The sequence below is a fragment of the Astatotilapia calliptera genome, chromosome 12 (genome assembly GCF_964374335.1).
Source record: "Astatotilapia calliptera chromosome 12, fAstCal68.1, whole genome shotgun sequence".
NCBI lineage: Eukaryota > Metazoa > Chordata > Actinopteri > Cichliformes > Cichlidae > Astatotilapia > Astatotilapia calliptera.
Genome location: NC_137433.1, coordinates 28,575,369 through 28,591,576, shown reverse-complemented (window position 1 = coordinate 28,591,576; position 16,208 = coordinate 28,575,369). Strand labels below are relative to the sequence as shown.

Here is a 16,208-nt window from a genome sequence, read left to right as displayed (position 1 = left end):
AAAGAAAAAGCTGGAGCTTAAAATCAGAAGTAGAGACTATAGAGGTGTCGTCCAAGGGTTTTGTCTATAGTCACCCGCATTACACTGATGCTGCTGGGCAGCAACATCCAAACAGAGCTGCTCTGAGGCCTTCATCATATGGAGAAACACAGAAAAGGAAAAAGAAGAGAGTGCAACAGCAGCATGGTGTATCAGTCATTTGGCCCTTCATCTGAAACTGTTTTTGGATTTTTTTAATATGGACTTCTGTGAAAATGAGTTTAGATCACTCATTCCCAAACTTAAGAATGTCACAAGCCAAGAGACACTACTCTTCTCCCCCCGCAACACCCTCACGGCCCACCAGGGGGCAGCACCCCACACGTCTAACCCCTGGTTTAGAAATTTGAAGATCTCGTAGTCAAAGGAAATCTAGATTTATGGTTTTGAGAAACATCCCGATTTTCAGTAAATTATAATTTTTAAAAAAAATCTTAAACCTTTCATCTAATGCCAACATCTGTGGATGGATGACACCAGTGTGAGCTGCTCACCTGCGCTGTGAAGGATATCAAAGACATTTTTAAAAGAGTCAGAAAAGCTGTTGTCTCTAGTTTGAGCTTGAGTCGAAGGTTTAAATGAATGTGTTTTCTCTGGGTCGAGATTGACAATGAATGACAGAGTGAGTGTGTGAATGTCTGTGGTGTATTTTGGGAGATGGTGACGGGAAGGGGGTTGAATTTTTTGTCGCCATGGGGACAGGAGGGGCTGACATTTGAAGTTTATCTCATACACAAGCAGTGCTGCCGTGGACTCGCTGGAAGCACAGGTCAGTATGTGTTTGTGTGCTTTGTGGTGAATTTGTCTTAACCTAAGAGCAAACAGAGGCAACGTGTTCGTGATCACAGGCTCGACCTGGTGAGAGACTTTACGTGGACATCAGGTGATAGATAAGTTTTGTGCACTTCTTTGTTTTCCTTTTGGTGGCGGGGAGCGATTCAAGCAAGTGTTTTGCGTTTTAAAAACAGCTATAAATATGGCTGGCTGCTGAAAGACTGCTCTATTTTAAGCTCGCCAGCTTTAACGGACCTACAGCTTCGTGTTGATAACAGTAGGGCAAGAATGTGTCGTGCAAACGCATATGACGGTTGTAATTGATGCAATGCACTGATACAGTTACATGCATTTCAAAGATTATTCAGAGGTTTTTCTAACTTCACAGTTAGGGTCATGCATTTTAAGGTTTCAGTGAGTTTTTCCATTTATATTAAATAATCATAAGACAGCACTGCGCAAGTACGGATCAGTGCTGTTAAAGGCAGGGCTGTGCACATAGATTTACAATATTATGTCACTCAACTCTATGGGGGGTTTAGTCAAAAATAGACTGCACACAAAGAAAAGGAGGAAGACTCCAGGTGTGAAAAATGAAACCTCGTGGCCTACAGAGGATAAATTATAATATTACTATTGTCTTCCTGTTTGCTTTCTTCTCTGACTTCTCTCTGCAGTGGTACAAAGATGAAGCCAACACTTATAGCCATCTTGTGTCTACCTCTTCTCGTCATTCACATTAAACCTTCACTGGCTTCCAAAAGAGGAAAGTTTCCTCAGATAATGAATGCTTTTAAGAAGCCTTCAAAAACAAAACCTAATCAGGACACTAAGTCTAAGACCCAACAGTCCACACAGTTCAACCAAGGAGGCTACCCCCAACAACCAGGCAGACCAGGAGGTTACCCCAACACAGGAGGCTACCCTCAACAACCAAGCAGACCAGGAGGTTACCCTTACCAAGGAGGTAACCCCAACCAAGGAGGCTACCCTCAACAACCAGGCAGACCAGGAGGATACCCTTACCAAAGTGGGTATCCTAATCAAGGATTCTACCCAGGGTACCCAGGACATCAAGCTGGTGCTTACCCAGGACCGGGCTACCCATACTGGGGCAGTTATGGCAGTTACGGGGGTTATCCAGGCGGATACATAAACCACAACCCAAACAACAAAATCCTGAGTCCTCACTATGCCAGCAGCTTTGGGTATGGGGGTTATGGTGCTGGTGGCGGCTCTCCCTTCTCAAACTATGCAAAGGCACAGGGCTTTGTTCCCTCTGATAAATCCAAAGGTTTTGGTCGCAGAGCAGCATTGGCGGCAGCTGGAGGAGCTCTGACAGGAATGGCCCTGGGCTACGGGTTAGGAAGGTTCCCCCGTCCTCACTTTCACTTCCACAGCCCCCAGGAGGAGTATTACTACAACTACTACATGTACAGGAAGTATGGTATTAGATCTACTGATACAAATGACTTCAGCAGAGATTACGAATACATACAAGTTGACGTAACATTTGATAGTTTCATAAAGTCCTGCATGAATAGAGCAGATCTTGTCCCTGTAAAGAATCGAAAACCAAACCTCAAACCAGCTGTGACTACATCTAAACCCCCCACAGCTGCTACTGTGAACTCCACCATTGCATCAATTACTGCTGCTCTTGGCACTGCCAGCAGCGCCACAAGTAACAGCACCGCAACGAAAAACTCCTCAACCGATTCCCCTTCAACTCCTCACCCTCCGAATAAGTATGAAGACAATCCTGCACCTGCAGCTTCACAGCTCCTCCAAACTGATGATGACGACACAGTGAGCATTGTGGAGATTGGTTACCCAGCACTGATCACACAGGTTAAGCTCAAGAGGTGCATCGAACTTTACATCGTCAATGCTGAAAGAAACTTGAAGAAAAAGACCAAACTTGAAAGCAGCAGTGGAGCGCAAAGACTGCAGACAGACCTGCGAGGGCTTTTCTCTGTCATCACCAGCATTATAGTGATACTGCAAACACAGCTGCACTAAAGCCTTCTTTACACAGAGAAACTTGTGTGATGTGTTGCTCATTTGGTTTTTATATCTGACCAAATGAGTGTGCGATGAAACACTCACAACCCATATGCAACACTTTCACAGCCCACCAGGGGGCAACATAGCAGACCTTTATAATCACTGGTTTTTGTAGATATTTGCAGACACCAGAAGAATTGTAATCAAAGTCTAGATGTTTGGTTTTGAGAAAAATCTCAGTGAGTCTGGAGTAAATTATAATAAACAAATGTAAAAGTTTCCATCTTATGATTCATTTTGGGTCATACGTTGTGCATGAATGACATCAGCCTGAGCTGAACTAGCTGAGTAGAGTATGCTTTAACTAAGATTGTAAATAAGTTAAAGTTTGTAAGCATGTCAGCATGAATGATGAAGCAAGCAGGATGAATCTGAAAACACTAGTGTGAGCTGCAGATGGACTCTCATTGTATTTACTGAAGAAACCTGATTGGTATCAGCCCTAAAGATGATCCATTCTGATCTATTACATATATGATGGAGTCAAATATGTTTAAAGTAAAAAAATTCCAAAGCCATGCAATGGCCAGATTGGAGTCTTTACTGGGCTAATTCTGGCCTTATGTTTGACACCCCTGCAATAAACAGTAACCTCGTGTGATTGAAGTTGCACCCTTTTCCTCTCCTCTTCTGTTTGATTCAAATGAATCCACAGCCTTTATCATGAATTTTTACTTCAGGTCAGCTGGGATAAGTGATCGATGGAGAGAATTTTGACTGCAGTCACAGAAATGCAACACAGGAGGAAACAGGCTGCACTGGACCACAAGAGCAAAACATAAGAAAATAATTTGTATTTTATCTGACACGTTATAGGACAGATTTACTGAAGGAAATTATCCACAATTGCAGAATGAGCTACTAAAAATGCACTGTAATTTCTATACAAAGACACACTTCAGTAAAAGAAATGTGATATAATGGCTCAAAAATCCAATGTGAGCTCAGGTTTCCCACAAGTGCTTCTCTTTGAAAACAGCTTTCCAGTTACCATGTTACTGTGTCATGTGGATGTAGAGTGCACCGCTTCTTAGTTTGAATAGCACACTGCAACATTGAGGGATTAATCTAACACACTAAAGATTTTCTTTTTTACAGACTGAGCAGAGAGAAGTTGCTCTCTGTGTACGCACTGCTGAGAAAAGGAAGTTCATTTCAGTTCATTTCTGCTCTGTTTCATGAAAACAGTGTTGCAGTGCTAAGTTTTAGCACCGCGATATCAGCTTTGAGTCATCCACGTAAAGTGCAGATTACGCACTCGTTTTGATAACATCTCCGCTCGTAAATCCAGGAGATTTTTAACGTCAGAAGATGCTTTCAGCTCCTACAGATGTTAGTCTGACCTCAAATGTTCCTTCTTCTTAAAAAAGCCAGCTTTCGTAATGAAGGGATATTTGGCGAATTGAGGGGAATTTAAAACTGCTGGCTAAGGGTAAACGTAAATTCATTAAAATTATAATTCATGCCGGCAATAATGACACCCGATTATGTCAATCGGAGGTCACTAACCATATTGAATTCCCCTGCCCAATCAGACCAGGGGTGTCAAGTTTAGCCAGATGATATCTTTAAATTGCTGTCTGTCTGAGTGGTGTCCAAAAAACGACGTGGGCTTCATAGATAATTGTGAAACTTTCTGGAGGAAACCTGGTCTTGTTAGGAGAGACGGCATCCATCCCACTTTGAATGGAGCAGCTCTCATTTCTAGAAATCAGGCCAACGTATTAACCCCACAAAATGTGACCAGGAAGCAGAGTTGCAGTCTTACACGCCTCTCTGCAGCTTCTCTCCTCCTGTTATCCACCCAAACCCCATCCCCTGACTGTGTCAGCTCCCAAACAGACAAAAAAACAACAACTTTCTCTTTCTTCCAAGTCTCTGTTAGTACATGACTTAATAATTGATCAACAGATCGATTTAGTCTGCCTTATCATCCTGGTTGCAGCAGGATGATAATGTTAGCTTAAATAAAACAACAGTCCTGAGTCATTCTAACTATCAGAAACCTGAAGCACAGCTGAAGGGGCGGCGTGGCACCAATTACAGCCTATTACTCAAACAAAGACCAAGACCTCCCCCCCCTAAAGGAGACACTCCCTGTTTTTGCCACACAAACATCCTCCAGTGACCAGCTGAGAGCTTTTTAACCGCGAGTGGTGAAAGCAAACACTTTACTCCATCATATCAGTACGCCTCTTTTTACAGTCTACATTACAAATAAACACAAGAGATGGTCAGGACAGAGATAAGCAAAGATAACTGTTCATATTTACATATCAAACATTTCTTTAGGTCAAGTGGAAATTGGAAAGTGGAACTTTTTTATAAATCCCATAAAGACAGTTTTTTAATTAGAGTAAACAGAAAAGAAACTGAACAATGTTCTTCATGCTTTGTGGCCTGTTTAAACCCTGTTTCCTCTCTTGTCTGTTTCCAGTGTCTGCTCTGGTGAAAGGATGGCTGACGTTGTTGTAGACTTTCCTGAGTTCAAGTGCACCGCCACTCAAACCCGTTACTACAACCTGGCTTCCTGCTACCAAAGGAGTACTCTCCATGGGTTTCTCCCAGTTTCCTCTGGCTAGCCACTGATCCCTCTGCAGTCTGTCGATAAGCGAGCAGGCTTTCAACTCAATTTTCTTAAAAAAAACATAAAATAAAAATAGGAAACTGGACAAGCAGAAGGGAGTTTTTCCGTCCCAAGTGCTTACCCTTGGGTCATCTGATTGTTGGGATTTTCTCTGTATTATTGTAGGGCCTCTACCATACAGTATTAAGGTCACTGTTGTTGTGATTTGGTGCTATATGAATAAAGTTGAATTGAAAATGGAATCATTTATTCTTTCAGTATGAGCCAAATGTACGATATATGGTAAAACGTTCAGTAAAGCAGACACTTAAAAGTTGAACCATTAGTAAGTACACGCACTGAACTCTCGCTGCTGATTGGCTGTGGGCCCTTATTTGATTATTTTTCCATTTCCTTTTCCCCGGTGGATGCCGAGAATCGACTCCACCCCAGCCCTGCCCCCATCATCTGTTTCTAAGCGACCCACATCTCTCGTGCGGCCATATGTCAGACAGAAATGAAACAGTTGAAACCATAACCGGAGAGGTACGAGCGCCGCGGGGACATTATCGAAGACAAACAGGGAGGAAGGAACTCATCTGACTCACGGTCACCACACAGGTGAGGCTGTAGGTAAAGTAGAGCAATTAATGTTTCTACCTGTGATCTGTGCGCAGTTCACGTCACCTGGAGTAAACAGTCTTTATCTAACCGAGTATCAGGCAGTGGTTATTGCAGGGCGTATTCCAGTGAAGTTTTCCCCTTTTAATATGAATTCCCTGCATTAATATGCAGTTATAAATAAATTCTAACAACATGTAACATATGTTTTAATTGTTTCAAGGAACAAACCATCCACCGGGCAACTTGTTATTGCCTCCCATATCGCGGCAGCTCTAACAACAAGTTACAGGGAAAGGCATCGCATACAGTTAAAAAAGTTTTTACAAGTATTTAAAGCAAAAATCATCGATTAGTTATCACTAGTCGCTGTATTAGCCTGAGACAAATAAAATGCTTACCATACCGAGGAGGTTATGTGTAAAATAAAGAAAATACCTTTATTGCAAGTCTTTAATATATAATTTATAATCAATCCACTCCTTTTTAGCCACTTAAAATATTTTTATATAGCTATTATGTTATATTTGTTACAAAGCCAGCTGGCCTCTTGAAGAACAGTGAGTGTTTGACATTCATAAATAAAGAACATATAAAGGTCGCTTTGCCAAAAACCAATTTAATCTTTTAACTCATGGTAGAAATGGCATAAAATAGCTTGAGATCATTCACGACAGATATGCTTGACGTACATTTCACAGATTAAAGGCAAACAAGTCATTTAAAACTATTTAAATACAATCGCTTTTTGGCACAACACCAGAATAAATAAAAGTTAATTAAATCAGGCTTAATTTTAATTGCTGTGTCACAGCAGCCGAACTGTTAAACACGACCTATAACAAGATCTGACAAGATAATTTAAACAACAGTTGTTGGGTTTTTTTAAAGTACACAAAAGCAGCTATTTGTGTGTGAGGCGGGGAAGATTTTCGGTATCCAAAAATGCTCAGATAAATAGTTAAATAAACCCTCCTTCTCCAGTTTGTCCACAGCCCTTTTTTTCCCTTCTTCTTTCTTACTTTCTATTTTTTTTCTTTTTTTTTTTTTGCCTTCCCTGTGTGGTTTTGCAAAAACGATGGCTCATTCCATTATTTCAGATACTGATCAATTAGCATCATGCGTCCCAGGCTGATACACAGCGGAAATCCATTTTGGAGCGCCACTAAGGCGCCTGTCTAATGGAATTTTCTTTATTTTTCTTTATATATTTTCTAAAGCCACACCTTCTCAGACAAGGATTTGTGGTTTTTCCACGTCATGTCTGACAACAGACTGAATAGTATTCAATTTTGTAGTAACACATTACAAACAACTGGACAGACAGTTAAAATAATTTTTAGTAGTAATATATTTTATTGTCATTTAAAATGTGAACATGCTAATATAAACCCGTTAGCTCATATATAATTGTATATAACTCCTATGAGAGTTATTTCTTAATTTTCTTGTTTGTTTGTATATTTGTCACACTTTAATGTTTCAGATTAACAAACACATTTTTATAGTAGACAAAGATTACCGGCGTAAATATAAAGTATTGTTTTTAAATGATGATTTCATTTAAAAAGCTTATCAAACCCCCTTGTTTAATCATGATTCGACTTTGGTCAATCAAATTTTTTGGAAGCTGAGTTCAATTTCATTAGCCACACCCAGGCCTGATTACTGCCCACCTGCTGAATCCAGAAATAACTTACAATACAATACGACTTTATTTGTATTGCACATTTAAAACCAGAGGTACACCAAAGTGCTTCACAAAATCCACTAAAAGCAGTAGCAAAATACAAATGCAAATAGCAGGTGGAAAGCATTGATTAACCAAGCATACAAGATAAGCAGATATCGAAATAAAACTTCAAAAGCAAAATCAATACAAAACCTTGTTCAACAAAACAGAAGAAAAGGGTACTTACAAGAATCGTACTCTAGATAGCCAGGAAGGCTAAACCAAATAGATAAGTTTTCAATCGAGATTCTGGATCGAGTCAGATGCACGAATAGCTTGTGGGAGATTGTTCCAGAGGTTAGGTGCAAACAGAGCGAAAGCACGGTCACCTCTGCTCTTTGCAGTGACCTAGGTTGCACCAAGAGCAATTGTCCTGATGATCTCAGTGCTCTCCTAGGAATATACAGGCTGAGAAGATCAATAAGATAACTAGGCGCGATATTATTTATGATTTTAAAAGTAAGCAATAAGATTTTAAAATTAATGTGATACTTAAATCGATGGTATCTGACAAAATGAAGCAGGTTAAAAGATCTCAAAAAGCAACACACCATGATCTAAAGAAGCGACTGAGAAACAAAGTCATTGACATCTATGAGTCTGGAAAGGGTCACAATGAACCAGTGTATCAAAATGACTCCAAGAGCACATCAACGACTCATCCAGGAGCTCACAAGACTGGATAACCACATCTAAAGAACTGCAGGCATAAACTAATATTTCACAAAAAGACCATCGTGCCAACAGTCTAGCATGGTGGTGGTAGTGATGGTCTGGGGGTGTTTTGCTTCTTGACTTGGATGACTTGCTGTAGTTGATGAAACTTTGAATTCTGCTCTCTACCAGAAAATCCTGAAGGAGAGTGTCCACCCATCAGTTCATGCCCTGAAGCTCAAGTTCATTTGGGTGATGCAGCAGGACAGTGAGCCAAAGATGTTTTACCCCCTTAATAACTACTTAGGTTATTTTTGTCTAATGTCAAACTTTTTTGGATGATTTGAAACATGTACGTGTGACAAATATGTGAAAACCTAAAAACCAGGAGGGGGTAAATACTTTTTCAGTGCATTGTACATATTTATGTCCTGGAAGCAAGATATTTTAAAATTCTGATAGTTGAAAACAAAATTAAGATAAGGGATATAAACTACCTTCATCATCTACAGTTCCTCATCATTTTAATAAACATTACTTACCCTCCAATATAATATCTGTTTGATTATCCACCTGCCTGTCTCATTTTCATACTTGTATTTAATTTCGAAGATCAAGGTGATAAATATGTGCTCGTATCAACTTGTTTTAAAAACCAGCTTTCATTACAGTTCTTTCAATTAAAACAAGCAAAACAGATGAGAAAATAACAACAGTTTGAACTACACCCTGCATTGTTACATGATCACACTGCCTCAGCATCACTTCTAGTATCATATTTCTGTGATGGGATTTGCAACTCAATAAAGAGCTTGAGGAGTACTCAACACTGACATTACACAGCACTGTGGAGATGTCACTAATTACAGCCTCCAAGGTTCAGGTTCTGCATCATAAAGCTATCAGCACTGACATTGGCAGACTCTCAGGAGAATTTCCAGTTTTCCTTTTGTTACTGAAAGCCTAAAAAATGAAACCCTGTTGTGTTTCCACATGTCTAAACTGCTCATTTGCCTTCTTGCAAATCTAATATCTCAAAAGTGGCAATTAAGCACCAAAAATACAATCTGGAAACACAGAGATTGATGAAACAATCAGACAAAAATGCACCTAAGAAAGTGAATTTTCTACCGTGCAAAACAAAATCCAGTGCATACATGACTGATTGCAGCTGTCAGCGTCTCTGCTCTAGCCTTCCTAGTTTCCTCCAACACAATTACAAATTTAAAAAAAAAATGCTGAGATGGTTTGCACATGTGCAGAGGAGGCATAGTACACATGAGCAAAGGTGCTGAATATGGAGATTTCAAAAAGGAGGAATAGAATAAGACCACAGAGAAGATTGAATTTGGTGAATTTAGGGAAGGAAGACATGCAGGGGGTGGTGTGACACAGGACGATGCTATAGGGTAAGATGGAGGGAGACGATCTTCCCCTAAAGAGAGCAGCCAAAAGAAGAACACATGTATGATTTTAGGTTTCTGCTGCTAACAGCTCTCTAGCACTAAAACTAAAATAATAAAGTGACATTAACACTACATAAGTACAAAATTAAAAGTGATATGCTCTAAATATTATCTCATATTTGTCTCCACAGAGTGAAGATGAAGCTCTATTCATTGTCCATGCTTAGTTTGTCACTTATCTTGCTTAATACCCCTTTCTCGCTGACCAGGGGAAAGGGAGGGAGAGGAAAAAGTTCGGGCAGCAAAAAAGTCTCTTCGGGCACCAATACAGGATACAAACCCAAAAAAGACTCCACCCCTCAGGGTGGCCATCCAAAACAAAACAATCAGGGCAGTCCCGGGCAGCAAGGCAATTATCCCAGGCAACCAGGTGCAGCAGGCAACCCTAACCAGTATCCGGGACAAAGTTCTCCGTATGGAGGGTATGGAGGAGGTTATGGAGGCTATGGAGGAGGTTATGGACGGTATGGAGGAGGTTATGGAGGTAATCGTCCTTCTGAGAATTCCAGAGGGTTTGCTCGCAGTGCAGTAGTAGCTGCAGCTGGAGGTGCAGTGGCAGGAACGGCCCTGGGCTATGGGTTAGGACAGTTCCACAATCCTCACTTTACTGTCCGCAGCCCTCAAGAGGAGTATTATTACAAACACTACATGCACAGGAACCATGGGTCTAAAATCCACACTAATAGAAATACTAACAAAAATACTAATACCAATACCAATACTACTGAATACAGCAGCGACAAAGGAAGAGATGCCGTAATTACTCAACCCGTTCAGAGTTATGAAGACTACATGGATGCCTGTATGAAGAGGTCTGACATTTTGCCGGTGAAAACTCAAAAGCCCCAAATCAAACCAGGTACAACTGCCACAGCTACAACCAAAACCAACACGTCTACTCTCGTGACATCACAGAGCAACGACACTGCCACAGAAAACCCCTCGACCCCCACCCCTGCAAGTCCAGGCCCTCCAAATCAGCCCGAAGAAGATGACACAGTCAGCATTGTGGAGATCGGCTACCCGGCACTGATCGAGCAGGTGAAAACCAGGAGATGCTTGGAGTTGTACATGGCTTACTCCATGAAGTACATGAGACAAGAAGGGCCGAAAGACGGGAGTACAGGAGGGGTAGAAGGATTGGAGATGGGCTTTCAAAGACTTTTAGCAGTAGTTACAAGTGCTATGCTGATGCTACTTAACAGCAATGTACCTGTGCTGCTGCACTGAGATGTTCATTTGACATTATAGAGAATGTGTTCATGAATAAGATGAAAGATGACAAGATGAAAAATAACTTGGTGGAAAGGAACCTGTAATCCTTTCTTTATTTTGTGCTGACTTCTGCTGTGAGATTTTATACTTTATTTTATACTTTATGCTTCATATAAAGCAAACATTGACGGCACAGATGGCTGACTTGTGATTACAGGAGAAATTAAAATAAATAGTTACAAAGCCTTTTCCTGTAACTGTAAAACAAAACGAGCTAAAGGGTTGTTTCTTATGGGAGAATGTGAATGTTTTCATTAATCCTAAAGGCTTGCACTTTTTCCTCGTCATGTTAAATAAATGAAATAGCTTTACTAACTTGTACTTGTGGATATTTCATTGCTTCGGAGCTGGCAAATGACAATGTCTCGTAGCATTAGTGTTATGAAAACGGTAGAGTCAGCATTGGATTATGTATTTTTTATGTTATTGTATCCATCCAGCACCTCCAAATCTGGGATCATGAGCCCGTCCAGGCCTCCTCCACACCATTATTGTGTTGGGTAATGACATAATTTTCTCTTGGGGAATATGCTACACTAAGCTAGATGTTGTGATGGGTTTCTCTTTCCCATTTAAAGGATCATGTGATCATTCAGCTCCGTATTAGTCTGTAGATTTCCAGACATTCAACGATCCCTAACAAATGTATCAAACTGTGTGATTTGGCCCCCCCTAATGGTCCCGGTCTCTCTGATAGACTTGCTTTGTAAAGAATGGTCTATTTTACTTGTACCTCAGATTTAAATGCCACATTTAACTCTCTTGTCAGACCTTTAACCTGCTTCATTATAGAAATAATTAAGAACTAGCAAACACTTATCAGCTCAAATTAAATATGAACCCCTGAAAATAGGGCATCGTGTATAAAAATGGCTGCGGCTCCATAAAGGTTAATGCAATATTCTTGTTAAGCATTTCAAATTAAAGCTGGCCGTCTGCACGTTGACCTTTTATTCATTTTATAACTGTAGGTCCAGTGTGTTGGTACACAAAATACCAGACATAACTTAAATAAGTGCACTATTTTGATTTTTACACTTAAATGTTTCAGATAATCAAATCAATTTTTATATTAGACAAAGAAACCTGAGTAAATGCAAAATGCAGTTTGTAAATGATGATTTCTTTTATTAGGAAGAAAAAAGCTGTTCAAACGACCTGAAACCGTGTGAAAAAGTAATTGCCTCTCCTTGTTAGATTATAAATTAACTTTGATTAACCACTTTTTTTTTTGGAAAGCTCAGTTCAGTTTCACTAGCCACACTTAGCCCCGATTATTGCCCTCATAACACAATGCTTCATATCACAATCTAAAGAAACCCAAGAACAAATGAGAAACAAAGTCAGTGACGTCAGTCTGAAAAGGATTACAAAGGTTCCTAAGGCTTAATAATAATCTAAAATAATCTAAAATGATGTGGTTAGCATGGAGAATGAATGTCAACACGAAGCTATATCACACATTTATTTTACATTCATAACAGTTTTAAATATTAAAGAACATTCTTTAATAAAAATCTACAAATGATCATAAAACATTTAATTATGCAAATATGTCAACGAAAGCAATACTAAAAAATATAACCTATACACAATATACAGCATATACAGGATAGCAACATCACATCAAATCAGATTACATTTCGTGACTTTAATAATGATTTTTGACCGCGTGTTTTCATATTCAGCGTAATGGTGTCACATTGATAAGTCAAACTCCTCTTATTGTCCTCACACAGGGTCACTGAAGTGTCCATAAAACAAATTGGCAACAGGTTTTTATTTCTGAAAACTCAAATTTCAGGTGAACTATGACTTTAAAAATGTCCCCTTTACAGTAGGATGGGTTATTTTTGAAAGGAGGGTTTTTTCTGGTGTGTTTGTAAATCTCAGCTTCGTCTCCAGCGCTACATGAATGCCACCCAGTGGCCCATGAGCAGGGACATTAGGGAGCCAATGACAACAATGATGCTGTTGTAGATTGGGCCACTGGATGCTCCGGTGTAGTACTCTACATCACCAGAGCCCTCTGGCTCATAGCCAGGGCGGGGGCCATAGCCGTAACCACCTCCGTATCGTGGGTATCCATAACCTCCTCCATACCCTCCATATCCACCATATCCTCCGAATCCTCCGCCATACCCATACCCATACCCAGGACGGCTCAAGGCAGAGCCGAGCATGGATCCTCCTATTGCTCCTGCAGCAGCTGCCCCAGCTACTTTCCCGGCACTGGGGCCACTGCTCTGGACAGGCGGTGGTCTGTAGGGCTGACCTCCCCACCCCCGGCTGTAGCCTCCTCCTCCTCGGCTGAACCCACCACCTCCACGTCCACGGCGGGCCTTGGAGCCGGGTAACAGTGTGGCCAGGAGCAGCACACAGAGGGCCACTGTGGAAAGTTTGTGCATTTCCAACGTGATTTTCATCCTGTCAAAATAAGATTATAGAAACTTTATTAGGACTGAATTGGTTAATGAGGTTAATGAACTTCATTAGTAATCACTTTTACATTTTTATAGACTTGCTTTTACTTCTATTACATGTTACATCATCTTTCAGTTGTGTTGTTAATTTTTTTGCTCAGCTTTGTTCTGTCATTGGGATTTAAAAAATTATGTATTCATTTTGCTATTATAAACAGGAAAATCAAATTTTTGTTTCTGCTGTTGCTGTTTTAGACTATACATAGTAAAATAATTACCCAACAAGTACCAACCAAGGATTTCGTTTAAATCATTTAAAGAGAAAATATTTATTTGCATTATTACTACTTGAATGGTGAGTACTTAAATTTATTTTTTTTAAAACTATACTTTATACATTATATAAAATGGAAAGGTTCTTGAACTCACACAAACACACTGATGAGATGTTCTCAGTGCAGCTTTAGTCCTGCTGTGTGGTATTGTTACACTGCTGATGAATTAGGAACAGCACAGATCACTGCTCTTAATCCAGCTTTGAGAAACAAATCTTACACAAGCACTGTGGCATGAGTGCTGAAGCAGACAAGGGATCAGATCAGACTCATATTTTCTAATGCACCTCAGTTAGGATCCTGTAGATGGGGTCTGTTTCTAAATCTATGGATTAGCTCGTTTTTGTTGGGATGAAATTCATATTTTCTTAATTCTGAAATCTGACTATTTTTGACCTAATCCCAAATTATGGACAGGCTAAGACATAAGATAACCATGTAAAAAGAATTAGAGAAAGATGACACAGGCCATAAAAATAATGTATTAACAAACATCCAGGCTACATTTATATATGAGGTTTAGGTGTAGGCTATGCACCATAAATACAATATTATTGATGTATTATTATAAAATATCCAACATTAAATTATGTAAACTCCAAAAAAACAAAAACCTAGTAAAAACATATTGCATTAAGTATGTCACTGCTATAATCTGTACTAACAAAATATTAGTGAAGATTGTACTTTATATACAGTGTGGTAGGACAAGTGTATTTTTAAGTACTGTGAAGTCTAAGCAGGTCCTGTATCTAGTAATAATTTCAGTAATGAGGTGAACATGAGGACTAACATTAGAGTTAGTGACTTGTTTGTGCCACTAAAAAGTATCTCAAAATTTTAATAACTCAACTTGAAATATTGAATCATGTTGAAATATTGAGATAAAATTGGGTGGCAATTTCTGTTTTTCTGTGGCAGAAATACGCTTGCATCAAAACATTTACTCAAATCTGTACACTTTTGATGTATGCATGACTACATTGAGTGGGTTTTTTAATGCTACTTTGCACATGCACTCTGACACATTTTAAAAAGAAATATTGCACTTTTTACTTTTATTCACCAGCTTTATTTTAATTAAGTCTTCTCTGGATGAGGATTTAAATAGATAATTTTAATAAGTATGTTATAGAGTTTTAAGAAATACTCTCCAGTATTTAAAACGCCTACAGCAGTTTCACCTTGACCAACTGCGTCACTGAAGGATAGCTCACATATTAGAGCATCGATAACACCAATCCACTAATAAGGATCGCTATCACTGAATCATAACTACGTCTGTTTTTCAAACTTTAAATCCAATTTAAAGCAAAGTTTAATCCGCTCCACTTAAATTCTCTTTTATCAACCATTCAGTCTATAAATCCAGGTTGGTTTTATATATTATTATTAAGTATCCATGATTAAAAGAGAACTTAGAGTTGACTTTTTATTTATTATAATCCTTGTTTGTACCTTGAGATGCATTCATATTAATTGTAATTAGTACTACCATGTGTTGCTTGAGAATTAGGATTTGACAAATACCACAGTCTTTGTACGCTGTATGCAACTTTTATATTACATTACTTTGTATAGTACTACTAATTCTTTTACAAAGAAATGAAATACATGTCCCACCACTGATTATATGACCATGACATCATTGGCTCTGTCAACAGACGGTGTACACTGTCTAATCTGTGTCCTCTTACAAGGTAACTCGAGCTATAATTACACTGGGTCAGTTAGTTTGAGAATAATCCAGTGACTCTCAGATTACAGCTACACTTTCTAGATATAAGCTCTGATCTGTGCAAATATTTTTTTTAAATATCCCAGAAATAAGAACAAAAGGCTGTAACTCACTGAGCCTCATACAATAAACATCCCACATTTTAATATAAATTAGTAACATGAAGAAAAAAGAGAAAAAAATAGAAATAAAAAAAGTCTTACCTGCGAAATTAATATTTTTTTGTGTGGCGGAGATTTGGATGGTATTCCTCTTTGGGAAGCTGAAGCCAAAAGTGATGTTCGCAGCTCAGACTCCTTTTCTTGTCTGTGGGAAAGTATGTTTCAGGGCCAGCCTGTTATCCGTCAGACAATCTCAATCACCTCATTGGCTGACTGTGCAGTAAGCTGCTGGTGCTGCCGACATCACGCATAAATACCTGAGAGCGCGGGCTTAACATTTGCGTTTCTAATTTTATCTGAATTATTTAACTCTCCGAGTAAACAAACCAGAACATTCAGCGAGCTCTCCCGAAGCTT

At 39.3% G+C, this 16,208-nt stretch overlaps 3 protein-coding genes across 5 annotated transcripts; 2 read left to right on the top strand and 1 right to left on the bottom strand.

The window, feature by feature from the left end:
• The first annotated feature begins 517 nt into the window (after window positions 1–517).
• Window positions 518–3,100, top strand: LOC113033505 (uncharacterized). Of its 3 annotated transcripts, none has more exons than XM_026187354.2 (2): window positions 518–808; window positions 1,491–3,100. In XM_026187354.2, the coding sequence occupies exon 2, from the start codon at window positions 1,501–1,503 to the stop codon at window positions 2,833–2,835; it is 1,335 nt and encodes a 444-aa protein (XP_026043139.2). In that variant the 5' UTR covers window positions 518–808; window positions 1,491–1,500; the 3' UTR covers window positions 2,836–3,100. The 3 variants fall into 3 exon arrangements, with proteins under 3 accessions (XP_026043139.2, XP_026043140.2, XP_080164946.1); XM_026187355.2 differs by having other exon boundaries at window positions 752–897; XM_080308820.1 differs by having other exon boundaries at window positions 768–922.
• Window positions 3,101–5,910: 2,810 nt separating this feature from the next.
• prnpb (prion protein b) lies at window positions 5,911–11,505 on the top strand. Its single transcript, XM_026188827.2, has 2 exons — window positions 5,911–6,067; window positions 10,051–11,505. The coding sequence occupies exon 2, from the start codon at window positions 10,058–10,060 to the stop codon at window positions 11,147–11,149; it is 1,092 nt and encodes a 363-aa protein (XP_026044612.2). The 5' UTR covers window positions 5,911–6,067; window positions 10,051–10,057; the 3' UTR covers window positions 11,150–11,505.
• Window positions 11,506–12,815: 1,310 nt separating this feature from the next.
• Window positions 12,816–16,052, bottom strand: sprn2 (shadow of prion protein 2). Its single transcript, XM_026187886.2, has 2 exons — window positions 15,894–16,052; window positions 12,816–13,621 (listed from the first exon to the last, which is right to left on the bottom strand). The coding sequence occupies exon 2, from the start codon at window positions 13,618–13,620 to the stop codon at window positions 13,102–13,104; it is 519 nt and encodes a 172-aa protein (XP_026043671.1). The 5' UTR covers window position 13,621; window positions 15,894–16,052; the 3' UTR covers window positions 12,816–13,101.
• Window positions 16,053–16,208: the final 156 nt, after the last annotated feature.